At 38.9% G+C, this 14,526-nt stretch overlaps 1 protein-coding gene across 15 annotated transcripts in view; it reads right to left on the bottom strand.

The window, feature by feature from the left end:
• The window catches only part of DST (dystonin), a 297,150-nt gene that overhangs the window by 175,660 nt on the left and 106,964 nt on the right, over window positions 1-14,526 (bottom strand). For 9 of the 15 annotated variants that reach the window (XM_040059998.2, XM_040059999.2, XM_040059992.2 and 6 more), the window contains 3 exons: window positions 12,240-12,329; window positions 9,345-9,422; window positions 6,874-6,966 (listed from right to left, as the gene is read on the bottom strand). In XM_040059998.2, the coding sequence (XP_039915932.1) occupies window positions 6,874-6,966; window positions 9,345-9,422; window positions 12,240-12,329 (261 nt within the window). Of the gene's footprint in view, window positions 1-6,873; window positions 6,967-9,344; window positions 9,423-11,610; window positions 11,710-12,239; window positions 12,330-14,526 lie in introns of all 15 variants that reach the window. The other 6 variants (XM_040059996.2, XM_040059997.2, XM_058420090.1 and 3 more) reach the window with 1 other exon arrangement.

Raw genomic sequence — 14,526 nt, 5'->3', positions numbered from 1 at the left:
AACTTATACCCACCAATGCTTCAAAGTTTTATGGGGAGAACACAAAACCCCTAAGAAGTACAAAATGAATAAAGGATTAGACCAACACTTGTGTGCAATTTGACCCGCCTTAGAGGCCGCTAAATCACAAACAAGAGGTTAAGATTAAGGCATAGAAAACAAATCATTAACATTGAAACATGAATTAGCTCATGCAGATTTGTATGAGTTTGCATTTCACCACAGATTTTTGTAATTTGTCAAGCATGTCTGTGACTGGAAAATGCCTTCATTTCCTAACATGGGACTGGTGCATAACACATTAAAATGGCAATGTTGTTGAATATCTGTGTATTTGTTAGTCTGCAAAATGATACCATTCACCCTATGTGCACTGCTAATTTATGCTTTATCATTCGTCTCATATACTTAGCAATTATTATGCAGGAGAAGTTATTCTGCATTGCTAATCAAACCATGCCTGGTATCTTTTATCAAAACCCTACTAGTAATGCATTTCAGGTACTCCTGGATCTGAGATCCCTTTCCCCTCTTTTTTGTGTGTTTATACAACACAGCAGAAGTAATGGAGCGTTTCGCACAAATGGGACGTGTCATTTCACGGCACTAAAACAGCATACCAGATAACCAGCAAGCGTTTTGTTACATAGCCCTAAGGTCACATGCAGAATAACAGAGAGATAAACAAGAGCCAAAGAAAAAGTGAAAATTAAAGTAGCACAGGGTAGAAAACAAAGATAAAAATAAAGGCTTGCCATCACAAACAAAAGGTTTGGAGATGTTTGAGCACTACTGGCAACCATCTCTGAAAGAGATGTTCAACTATCAGGTCACCAACAGGAGAGGTTTTATGTCCAGTGAGATGGCTTACCAAAAGAGGAATTTGCTCTTTATTGGTGGTTTTATGGCATTAATGACAGACTTCATGCTTCTCTCACCCTTGCTGTGATTCAGATGAGTCCCAGAAATTTCAAGAATTCCACACTCATTTTCTTACCTAAGACTTAGGAATTTTATTGTTTTTTTAATAAATCACTGAAGAATTCCAGAAGAAACAACTAGGAGTTCAGCTGAGAAATAAAATATCACAAGAGTATACCCTAACAAATGCTGAAGGACAGGTAATGCTGCTGCATTGACTAATGACAGACAATGCAGCTATCACATGGAATAGACTTTATCCTACAATCACATATAGTCACCGATGGGACGGCTGGCTACATAGTTCCACTTTTAAATCTTTAAGAAGATCAGACCTTGAACTGTTCTGGCTATCTTAAAGCAGAGGCAGAGTAAATTCCAATGCCTGGAGTGCAAGGCACACAGCCCGGGCAGCGCCAGGAACGGCTGCCAGGAGAGCAGTGACTGAAGGCCAGACCCAGCTCTCCGGATCTCTCAGGGCCACCTCAAGAAAGCAGGTAGCATGTCTACTGAATGGTGACCCTACCATGGGATAGCCCTCTGTCTTCTGCACATCTTTTGCTCAAATGGGCTACTACAGCTGAGCTGCCTCCTCCTCTGGATGAAGGCCACAGCCTTACAAATCTACCTGTGTCACCTTGTCACCAACACTGGTAAAGGTTTAACAAATGAACAGTCTATGGACTGTGTGGGGGCAGACTAATCAAAAGTGATTTTTTTCTTAAAGGTTTATGGGGAGTCAGCAGCAAAAAACCAGTATTTGCTGGCTGGCAAGAGAAATGTAAAGAGGTTACATGTACCAAAGGTGACCTGAGAGAAAGTGCCCATCTGGCTGAAGAGGGCTGGAGAGAGCTCCTGACTGCTCTGTGGAGAACTAGAGGAAGGCATTGAGCTCTTTAAAAGGGAACCCATCATTAGAAATGGAAGAAAAGACAATGCTGGGAACTATTGACCTGTCAGCCTCTCCTCTGTGCCTGGACAAAATCATCACTGACCAGAACCTTGGGAACCAGCATCCTGCAGAGGTCTGACAGCAAAGAACAGGGGACAGTGGAAGGAAAAGTGCTTAACGGTGCTTCACTTTTAAGTGCCTAAAAGTTCCTGAGCTGAATAATTATGACGATACTGAAAGAGAAGTTTATTGAGTCATTACTTAGAACTTCCTGAAATTTTTTAAGGTCTGAGTTCACAAAGGCCTACTTTTAGTTAGATAGAAGTTCAAAGTTTTCCTTTGCTTCAGCATGCTTTTTTCAAGCAACTGCAAGTGATTTTAAACATTTAACATTTGTTAAAGAATGCTCGCAGTGGTTTGAAAAGAAATGATCAGTCTTCACAAAATTTAAATCTTACTAAAACTGTGATGACTTTATAAGGACAAATTCTGCTTTCATTTATAGTTGCTCATCTCCAATGTCATCAGTGAAAATGTATTGGATGTTAAAGAACGAGTCCATTAAAGTATTAATTTGGATATTTATACATACAGCCTATGATTATATGAAGTACTATAATCTGATTGAACATGTTCTACAGGTGCCAGGAAAATAACTTATAACAGTTATTACATTATGAAACTGAATTTAATCTAAGCCACCTACTATTAAAAGCATGTGAAATACTTACATTGAAAGCTTGCATAAATCCTAGTAACATACATGCACTGGGGTTTTTTACCCACAGAACAAATTATTTTCTTACAGTTTAATAATCCACCAGATTTCCCATTCCAGCTTTTCAGTATCTGTTATGTAATTACTTGGGACACAGAAGAATGAATGCTTTCTGGACTTGTGCAGCTGCAGAAGTCAGTGCTGTAACTTACAATAATATTTATATTTATCTAGTTATGCATACCAATTCACAAAGCCATAACCATCTCTAGATATAATTCAGATGCAAGAGAAACATAATCCTCAAATGTGTATTATATTTTATTTTTTTATCATGTCTTCCCCCTAATTCATTCCTAAATTCAATCCAATAATCAGAGGGATTTCCTATTTTGAGTAAATAATACCCTCCAGATAAGGACCATGACTCAGAGAAACAGTAAGCCACAAACAACAGCCAAACAAAAAAATCTCTAGCATCTTGACTACTTCCCAGATTGCAGTGTTATTAGAACACACATAATTGATGTGTAGCAGAGCCAGTAACATCACACAGCCAACAGCTTCTTATGTTCACTGAGAAATTAACTATTTCTGCAAATGCTGGCAAAATTAAGGGATAATTCAGGTTAAAAGACCTCCACGTAAGTGTCTATATACTCATGTTTACACACTGGCTAGGTTTTGAAGACATCACTTTATGCAGTGGGTCAGGATTCAGTTTCCTCGACATGGGCTTCTGGAGCTCTTTGAGATATCCTGCAATATCCCAGCTGGCCTCCAGCTGCAGGTCCAGAGGATCATGAGTCTCTCACAGGTCTGGTGTCTCACCAGAGAACTCCACACACCTGCATACTCTAGGACACCTCAGATATCACTCAAATGCTACCTGTCTTTAGGAGGCTGATTCAAAAGCCCTATAATAGCTGTTCAATCAACAGGTATGTTTCACACCCTGAAGCAGAGAGATAAGAAAGGCAATTGACCATCTAGAATATTTGAGACACTTTAAAATACCTAAGACATCCATATGGAGATAGCATTTACACCACAAGACCTAAGGAAACCTGCTTCCCCCTGCAAACGCTTCTGGAAATGAAGCGTCATCTCAGAACACACACACAGCAACTATGCTGGACAAGTGAACAGCTCCATAGGTGCTCTAGGCATCTCCTTCAAGTGATCTGAATCACTCCATCAGCCTCACCCTCTGTATTGCCTAGCCCTACAAGCCTCAAATCCATTGCTAAACACCATTTAAGAAGCAGTTGATCCTGCCTGATCTGTCTCTTCCCAGATGAGAGTGAGTTTCCTGTAAGACCCATGTCATGCTTCTCATATTCACATGGGTGTCTCATAAATCTCCAATAACACAGATGTTTATGTGTTGTTGAGTGGAGTGAAACTCTAGTAGCTAGTTGGTTGACTCACTGTCTAGGCTGTACTAACTGCATAGACTAAACCTCTATCCTTCTGATTATCAGATTAAAGGGACAATTTAGACAATTGCATAACAACATAGCTCCCCATAAGCACATGGATTTAGGTGTCTTAACTTCAAACTAAATCTCAACACAACTTTCTCGATATCTATGGAACTAGTCCATGCATAAACACAATGCTATCACAAAGCTTTATCCCTTGGTGAAGACTCCACTGGTACACTTTTCTGTTCAGATTTTTCCCTCATTTTAAATCTAAGCGAAGAAAAAAGACAGCTTGAGGTCTAAGTATGAACATTCTTCTGAACTTCACATTCTGAACCCCAAGGTGCCATATGCAGGTGACAAAGACACCAAATTGCAATATTCTTCAAAGGAAGTGGCATAGCAGGAAATGTCATGAAAGCACAGGGTGTGTGTCTTACACCACTTTACAAATCCCTTCTGCATTCAGTGTAGGTAAACTGCAGCCATTAGTAACAAAAAGAATGTGTTTTTTTAGACATCCTGTTCTTCAGTTACCTTATATTTACTTAATATTTAGTCAAGCACCAGTAGTCAACCTTAATATTACTTTTTCACCAATTTTTTAAGATATTATTTTCAAAAAAGGAGGTCATCAAGATGGCAAACCCTATACTGGGGGGCATCAAACACACCCCAAACAGCCAGTAAGGAGAGGAAATTATCCTGCTGCACTCAGTGCTGGTGCAGCCTCACTCTGAAAACTGTATGCAGCTCTGGCCCCACAGTTTAAGAAGGGTATGAAGGCCCTTGGTTAGGTCCAGAGAAGGGCAACAAAGCTAGCGGCAGGGATAGAAAGCATGTCCTAAATGGAACACCTGAGGACTTTGAGTTTGTCTAGTTTGGAGAAAATACAGGCTGAAGAGTGACCTCACTGTGGAGAACTAGAGGAAGGCATTGAGCACTTTAAAAGTGAACCCATCATTAGAAATGGAAGAAAAGACAATGCTGGGAGGTATTGACCTGTCAGCCTCTCCTCTGTGCCTGGGAAGATCACGGAACAGACCCCAGGGAAGTTGTTAGGCTGCCCCATTCCTGGGAGTGTTCAAGGCCAGGTTGGATGGGGTTCAGAGCAATCCGGTCTAACTGAAGGCGTCCCTGCCCCCAACAGGGGGGTTGAAACAAGATAATTCTCAATGTCCCCTTCCAACCCAAACCATTCTGATTCTCTTCTCCCTGGTATCCAGTCCCTGGACACATGGAAATACTTCAAAACTGTGCTGGGGAGGTTAAGATTAGACATCAAGAAGCATTTCTCTTCTTTGAGGGTGGTCAGACATTGGAACAGCCTTCCTAGACAAGTGGTCAATGCCCCAAGCCTGTCAGTGTTTAAGATGCATTTAGAGCAACATGTTTGAACTTTCAGTCAGCGCTAAATTGCTCAGGTAGTCCCACTAGATGAGCATTATAGTTCTCCAACTGAAATACTCCGATAGATCTACAAGATCTGAATTGTACTTGCAGACATTTAGTTGGTAGCTATTTAGGTTAGGACACAGCGAAGCATGTTTTGGCTACAATTTAAATGCTTCTACATATTTCATAGGGAGCTGACTACATTACAGGGGAAAATTCTTGCCACACCAGTTCACCTAAAGAAGATAATTTATAGAAATTGGTTTTCCTTTTCATCTATTTTTTTACAACTGGTAGCCCTAACACTCGTCAGTTTTTACAAGCACCTCAAATCGTGTCAGATGTCCTGTGTTTCATCTAATGGGAAAAACTAACAATTTCATTTGGCAAAAGCCTAATAATCAGGTTCAGAAACATAAAATACACATCAAGTAAAGGTTTAACTTCCACTAACAGCTTCTATTAGTAAGTCATTAATAATCTTTATTTCTTAAAATAGAGTAACTTTCAATCCCAGCCTAATTCTGTAGGTCATGCTCAAGTATATTTAAACCCAGCCTTTTTTTCTCTATATAACCATGTGGGAGCAAAGACTGATGTGACAAGGGGAGCTGAGGGAACTCCAGGTCCTTGCTAGTGGTTTCTCCTTCATTCTATGCGCTGCTGCAGGCTATGATGTGCATCCTGTTTATAGCTGGGTACCATTGGTGCTATTCATGTCTTTGCTCATCATCAGGATTTGCAGAACGGCACATTAGATCCTATAAATCTTTTTGGGGTTTTTTAAGAAACTTGTTTTCAATCATAAATCCAGTGTGGAATAGTCCTGAGTGAACCACACTTTTTCTGTGTGATCTGGCAGATTTCTGATCATTTAAAATGCCTGTACAGCAGGGAGTTCATCGTTAACAATGCTGCAGTCACTAAATGGGAATTATCTGTCATCTGAATTACATCATCTACAGCCAGGGCCATTATGCAAGCCTCCTTTTGAGGAGCAATTCAACACCATGCACTCTAAGGCTGCATTGTACTGTACACAATCCCACCAGTGTACAACAACCAGAGTGCCACCTAGTGTGACCCATGCCACCATCGCTGGGGCTAGGAACAAATGCTGACATGGGAGGAACTACTAGAAGAGTCTGAGAGTACAGCTTGCCTAAAATACTCATAGCAGCAGATCCTGAATGAAAAAAAAAAATCAAAACTTTTCAATATATTTTAATACCCATCAAAAGAATTCTGTAGAATAAAACAAGAAGGACATGTCCAAATACTGGAAGGAATACATCAATTACTGTCTTTAATGATGTTCAAAACTGAAGTTATTTTTCTCTCACTCCACAGACATGAAATTAGCAAATAAGATCCTGTGATTCAGTTTACATCATGAAATAAGATACATCATCAAAACCTTCAGAAACACATTAGAGAAGACACACAATCTATGGAGTCCTGTCTAAGCTGACAATCCTCACAACTATACAAAACATACAGTCACGCAAAACTAAGCTTACCTGAAAGTGCAAAATTATGGTCCATATCAACCCCAAAGTCAATTTGGGGTTCCCATCTGTTATGTCATCATTTCTGATGTTAACCAGTTTCACCTGCCATCATAGAAAGAAAATACACGCAGAATTGAAATAAATACGTGACAAATACTACTGCATTACACAGGCATGACTGTAAAGGATGCACTTCTCACTTCCTGAGCCTACTCTGCTGGGTTTTTTAACTCTCAAAAGCAGAAAGGAATTGCATTCTGCCTGTAAGCAGCCTGCCAGGAATTGCCCTCTCCCACTCACACTGAGGAAATTCCTCAGCTGTCACTAGGCTGGCAGACCTGCTCCCCATGCCAAATGCCCTTTGCCTTGGCTCTTGTCAAAAGGGGAAGGCACAACAGAGCAGAGCAGGATTCCATGAATATAATGATCTGTACTGCTGCATCAGTCCCAGGGCAGTGCTGACATTGGGAAGTTATCACTGCTGTTCTTCCACCCCACACTTTCCTGTACTTAAGCAAGGATTCAGCAGCAGAACTGGCCTGCTAAAGCACAGGTCTGGCTTGATAAAACTTGGAATTTAGTATCACATTTAAGTAAACAATGGCTTAAAAAAGCAAAAAATTATTATCGTTTCTGATGCTCCACTCATTCATAGTGCTATAAACAAATGGTTAATAGGATTAAATAAGAGCTGCTATTATTACACACCCATAAACTCACACCCAGAGTGAGTTCAATAATCCTGGGGGTTTTGTCTAATTTCATTAACACATTTAATTTCTCTATATGTATTATGCATCCATATAGTCTAGCAGTTAAAGATGACTCAGCTAAAAGATATTTTATGCTTACATTAGTACAGTTTCATGCACATGCTGTTCAACATATACCCTGTTATCAACTGAACAAGCAAAGGCATGTCCTTTTTTGATCTGCAGACACAATCTTAACTATTTGGAGGGAAAAAACTGCCAAATCACACTCTCTGCAAGAACGACAGTGTATTCCACAGTTTGTTGTTTGTTTATTTCTCAAGTCAGGCTTCAAAATTATCAATATATAGGCTCTCTCTGCCCTACAATCACAATAAAGCATTTTACTTGGAGGTTATACAGCCAACTTGAGCCAGTTAACTCCTAAATACAGTTTAGAAACACCTACTAGAGGGCTGAAACTGTAATCAGCTGCAAGCTCCACTGACAATTTGCCCAGACCAAAGCCCTACATATATTTGTATACTAGAATTTGTATATTTGTATACTAGAAAACAGCCATCTTCATGAAGGTGCAAGGCTAAAGAGAGCACAAAAATCATCAGATCACCATCAACAGCAGCACGCGTGCGTTCATAAACATGAGGATGACACAGCTCTACACCTCTTGCATTTTAATACACATGGTCTGCCATGCATAAATAAGGCATGGTGCAGCACAGTCCTGAGGTCCTGCAGCATAAGAATGCCACTGTGACTGTCAAGTAGCCATTAATTTACTTTGTAGTGTACTTGTTCAGTGGCTCACTTAGGTTAACAGGAAAAGCTTGCTTTGAACTCAGCAAAGGAGGATTCTCAGTGCACACGCACCATTCAGTGACCCGAAAGGCAAGTTTGAAATTTCAAAATGCAAAACGACATCTGGTTTCATAACAAAGCTAAGTATCTGTTTATGGTTTGCTACTTCATATTCTCTCAAACCTTTGAAGTAGCAAAAACAATGTATTTTTTTCTTTAAATCAACCAATCAGAAAGCAGATTTTTCCATGTCAATTCACTAAGATGCGATGGACTGGGACCACTTTTTCCTTCCACGTTTTGGACTTTTTTTTAATTGGCATTTTGTAAAGGGAGCAATCAAGACTTCTGTAAGTGTTTAAAAGATATTGAAATGTGGGAAGAAGTTCACAACAGCAGAAATGCAACAGTGTGGATTTCAAGTGTCTGGCTAAAAAGAGATAGAAGTGAAATTAAGCCTGAATCTTCCACAGTGCCCAGGTGACTCTGACACCTCTTAAGAGTCCTAAAAAGATCAGTTTTGCATTAATCAGGATCAAAGTTTGAGAGAGTTTTCCCAAAACAAATACAACCAAAACAAGGAACTCTCATACAGCATTCTAATAAATTTGAATTAGCATTTTGCACTAAAAATTAGATTGTGAACAAAATTGCATACCAGCTAGGATCTAGGCACCATGAAAGACAATTAAATTTTCTATAAGCAACTCCTAAGGATGTCATCCATAATTTTCCCCTCTTTAATAGCATATAGCACATGGAATGTGTTGTTACTGCTCAGGGAAAGGTGGTGTAAAACTACCTTTCCCACATCTCTCTTGACCATCTCCAGCATGACATACAGCTGAGCCCACACAAGCAGCTGTTAGGCAATATGCACATGAGACAAAGCAGGACAAACTTGTTATTTATTAGCTATAAGTGACAAAATTTTAATTCATTGTTTTTTAATTATTATTTTCATCATACCTGGCGCTTTTTCAAATAGTCAAGTGCAATTTGGACGTTCTGCAGTCTGTGAAAACGCATCCGACCTTTCTCTCGGGGCTACAAGTGGAAAACAGTATTTGTGAGATTTTCTCATCAGACAAAAGGACAGTCTGATTTAAATACACCACGTAGAACATTTGAAGCGCTACAGCTTTAATGAAGTCAATACCCTTGGTGGAAAAGTGTGCTTTAACTAGTTATTTTAACTGTAGTTATTTTTTAGTACAGTGGATGGCAAGAGAGATCAGTGGTCCCCAACTGCAACTTTGATCCATGCAGGCTGAGAGCTGCTCCCTGTAAGGTACTGTTAAGGCCAAGAGGGCTACTACCTACAAAAACTAAACTGGAATACATTATTATAAAATACTTACAGTGTATTAAGCAAAACAAAACATAAGTAATGTCATGTACCTTTACATTGTTCTGGTAAATTCTGTGATGGAAAAGCTTACCTCTGTATGGAACTTCATGGCTTAATGGTATGACCGCACAATAATTATGATATCTGTACATATTTATTTAAAGCATCTAATAAAGACAGTATCTTCCTCCAAACAGAATAATATAACACAAACAGTCCTAGAGTAAGTTTAGACTCCTGACTTGGGTAGAAAACTTTAAAGCATGAAAAAAACTAACAAGTCGCTGCCCTCAAAGCAAAGTCAGAACAATCAGAAAGAAACTGTAAAATAAAAATGAGCGGTGTGTTAATGGAAACATGGCAAAACTGCATGCAGTTAGTGTTAAATCACCAAGAAGAAGAATCACACAGAAAACGCATACTTAGCTGTCACAGATCAGCATGGGAAAGCAGTTAAATTTATACCATCAACATCATATCCAAGTACTTCTATTCTTCCTTATTTCAGATTTTTCACAAACTTTCACAGCAATAACCTGAAGTGGACTATAATTGCTAGGGATCAGCCATGAATATGAGCATTTCCTTAGACAATCACTGTGAAACACACAGATAAGCCCAAGCCTTCCTCAACTGCCTTTTTTTTCCCTCTATGGAGGAATCAGATGCTATGAGATGCTTGCCAAAAAGAAACATAAGAAAATGAAGTTGAATAAGAAGCATAAACTGAAACAAAAATAATCTTAATTTCCATTACAGAATCTTCTATTTAGCCCTTTGTTTTTCACACCAGTAACTCAGGATCAAACACTACAGCCCTTCCTATCAAGTAGCTTCCACGGATGGAATGAAGGACTGCAGACCTGGAACTTGGTTTTCCACAACAAGGAAGGTATAGTAAATCCCAAAACACACAGTTAGCATCTCAGAGGGGAAATATTTTTTTATAAACCAATGCAGCATTTTGATTGATGCTGCACTTCAGAAAAAAAGCAGACAAATTCCACTGAAAGCACAACTGCAGCACAACACACGGGAGCCAGGGAGGCACTCAGGCCCTATGACAGCAAGTTGCTTTAGCAAATGCCAAAATGCAAGGTCTAAAAAAGCATGAAACAGCTCACCCGGACTAACAAGCACCCAACATTTTACACTTTATGGAAGATATTTCCCTTCTGGATGGATGAAATATAGGGAATCGATAATTCAGCATTTGTTGCAAGAAAGATAAACTCTGCAAACTATGAATATTTTTAGCAGCCACAACACAAAGCTGTCACTTAACTTCTAATCTTCCTGCTTTGATAAAAATCACTACTACATACGGTAAATTCTAACAAACAGATCTGCACACTGGATTACCTTATTTCAAGATATTATCCAATATTATGGCACACACACCATGCACATAGTAAACTAGTGCTTCAAATTAAGACAAATCGTTTTTTTGCCATTGATTTCACTAAGAAGAACCTTCAAGTCTTTGTCTAAATTACTTGTATATGGACAATACTGTTTGCAAGTTTAAAAAAAGTCTTAGTTTAATAGAATTATAGTATTACCCTACCTGTTATTTTAAAAAATTACTTTATAGTTTCTTGATAGTGTTGTCCAGTATACATTCACACTATGGTTTTGTACAGTTTAATGAAATAAAACAAATAGAAATCTTGAAGATTACCATTTTAGCTGTTCACAAAAATATTGAATAAAAATTTGTCTTTACCATACCTCCACCATAAACACACGTATCTTGGTTTGTCAACAAAAGTTCTTTTGTCCTTTCTACAGGTCACAACTGCAGCACACCAAACTAAGAATTGACATTAGCAGACACCACACTTCAAACACTACATTAGTACAGTTACGGGGGTCGGCACCTACCCCCTTATCCTCATCCTCCACATCCTCATGCTGTTCATTTGCGCATGCTTCTGTTGAACTCACCAACCGTAAGGTCTTCAAAAAATCTCGCTCTCTTGGCTAATGAATACAACAGACAGGAGACAGGACAGCAAAAACACAAGACAGACCACAAATGAAAAGAAGAGCATGAAAAGAAGAACATAATGAAGAGAACAAATACCAAGCAAGGGGAGTAATGCTCACAAAGAAAGGAAATGACACCTGAGGAGTGTGTTAGACAATTTCAGGGACATTTGATCCTTGTTATTTGTAAGCTACTCCCTTAAATGCAAAAAGATATTAAGCATCCAATACTTGTTAAAACAAAAATCAGAAAGAAAAGGAAAGAACAGAAGAAATACTGCATTACCCTATTAAGAGAGGAAGTCTCACTAACCACAGGAAACGAAGAGAACAGATTGCAGTCCCCCAGAGAGTTCACACCAGCGTATTTACCAACAGAAATGCAACTTGTGTCTTCAGTACCAGGTCACAGATTAAAGAAAACATCAAAGAAATCTACAGCAGTCAATGCACAAGGAGTTAACAAACAGAGAAAAAGCATAATTAACAATCTGAAACCATTGTAGTATGATCTAAAAGCTTACCAAGGTGTCCCCAGAAAGGACTTCTAGAAGTGAGATTAAGTTATGTCCATCTCTTAGGTCTTCATATAGGTCATTCACATGCTTTCGAACCTGTGCAGATAAATGCAAAAAATAAATACAAGATCCCTGTTTATACCTGAGAGTTCACGCTCATGTTAATACTTATTTTTTTAAAATAGAGATAAACCTCAGCTATACCTCAACACTGCTTGTTTTAATTTCTTCACTTTCACGACAAATTTACAAATGTAAATTACTTGTAATAGACAAAATTCACATCTGTGTCAGATGTGCACAGTTTCATCACACTTCATATCACTTTAATGAAAAGAAAAACAGTATTAAGTTACAGATAATGAACGCATGTATCAATGAAAAAATCAGTACCTGACAATTTAAACAATATCAGATACTCTCCCATTTGGACCTAAATAATGACCACTATGACAACAGTAGCTAGATTCAATGAAGTGCAAAAAAATACCCGACAGACATATGTTAGCAGCAGCATGCACGTCCACTGCAGTCAGGCCAAAAGTAACACTTCATAACCAAAGCACACTACCATAGCACCAATTAACAGCATGTATTGTAACCTCAGGTTTCCCAGTACTTAGTGAGCTCTCCCAACGACTCATACATCCACCTTACACACTGTAACAAAGAATTATGACATTGGGTTGATCTAGTGACGGGCTGCAATGACAAGAGAGACAGCTGGAAGATCCACCTTTACGGACAGGCACAACAAATCCGGGAGATATCCGGAGCTGTCCACAGGCCAGCTTCTTGATTCTTACCATTAGCTTAAATACAACTTTATCTGAAATGTCTTTAGCAATTTCAGCCATCTACTCTTTGAATGTGACACAAAGGACCGAATTTTTCAGAATCAGATATTTTTGACTTGCTAGGGCAGAGGTTGAGGGCTTTCCAGCTACAGTTTATTGTCAGCTCCCTGGTGTTCCTGTTGAACCACCAGATCAGAAACTTCCTAATCTTAGGATAAAATACAACATCAGAAATTTTCCTCTTCCTCACCTCTGCTAGAGATGAGTTGTACTTCCAATATGAGATCTATGGGACTCACTCTGCCAAGATACGTGTGTAATGAGGGCAGGAAGAATCGACCCAGATCCTCAACTTAATACAACAACTCAGTTTGCCACACTTTTGGGAGAATTTTGAGATTCATCCTGTAGCAGAAATGTCTCCATACCTGAGATTAGCTTCATAAATGCTTTTTAGTTCAAGTTTCCTTACTCCAATTTTTAAGCATGAAATTACCCTGCAATCTGTTTTCACAAACACCATCATCTTAATTGAGAGTAGCATCAGAACATATTTATGCTTGTGCTGAAGACTAGCCAGAACAAGTAAGTCATCTAGAAGACTGCTCCATGAGGAATTACAACACATTTTTTCCAAAACTCTTACACAGACCCTTCATACACAGCCAAGTTCCAATCCAATACTCTACTACATATACATAAGCTTTACACCCTCATGCACATAGACAAAATAGTATCATTTTAATTTTAGTTACTTTTTTTTTTTAATCCTGCAAGCAATTCATGTAAAAAAAAAGTAAGAAAAAATGTCTCTGATAATACTGAAGTGCTGCTAAGAAAGAGAAAGAACAGCCGTTCTCCTACTACTTCTCTGGCGAAAGGAAAGAAAAGGGAAGCCATATAAATAATATATATCCCTGATACAAGGTTCGATTATGATGAATGTTTGAAAGATGAGAAGCATAAGAATCTTTAATTTTTAACCCACTTGTTCTTTTTTATAGTCAAAGAACTATATCAAACTGAGTGCTAAACTCTTTCTGTTAAAAGTAGGCAAGTTTTCTTTATGACAGAACCCTGTGAGTGGGCTGCCTGTCCCACCACCCAGGATATGTCACTTTCCACTTCTCTTTGGAAAGCAGAATCCCCAGCCAGAACAGATCCACAGCACAGGCTGGTGGCCAGAGCCACAGGAGGACATAGGCTAAGGGCAGGGGAATGTGGTGTACAACTCAAAGACGCTGCACCAGGACAGTTAAAGAACTGTTTGTGCAGCACCAAGTCAATGTTCCCATGCTTTTCAACATAAAACTCAGGGGATTGGCCCAATGTGCAGGTATCTGAATTGTGTGGTGAGAAAATACCACTCTTTCTGTTCTGCTTTTTTTATCCATTTTATCCACAAGATAATTTTGTTATCCTGCTACTCCGCCTCTCACAGCACATATTTGTTATCCTTCTGTTTGTTTCTTATGCTCTGAGGTTTCCTAAGTATT

This window comes from Hirundo rustica, chromosome 3 (genome assembly GCF_015227805.2).
Source record: "Hirundo rustica isolate bHirRus1 chromosome 3, bHirRus1.pri.v3, whole genome shotgun sequence".
Lineage (NCBI taxonomy): Eukaryota > Metazoa > Chordata > Aves > Passeriformes > Hirundinidae > Hirundo > Hirundo rustica.
This window is presented reverse-complemented; position numbering and strand designations above follow the sequence as displayed.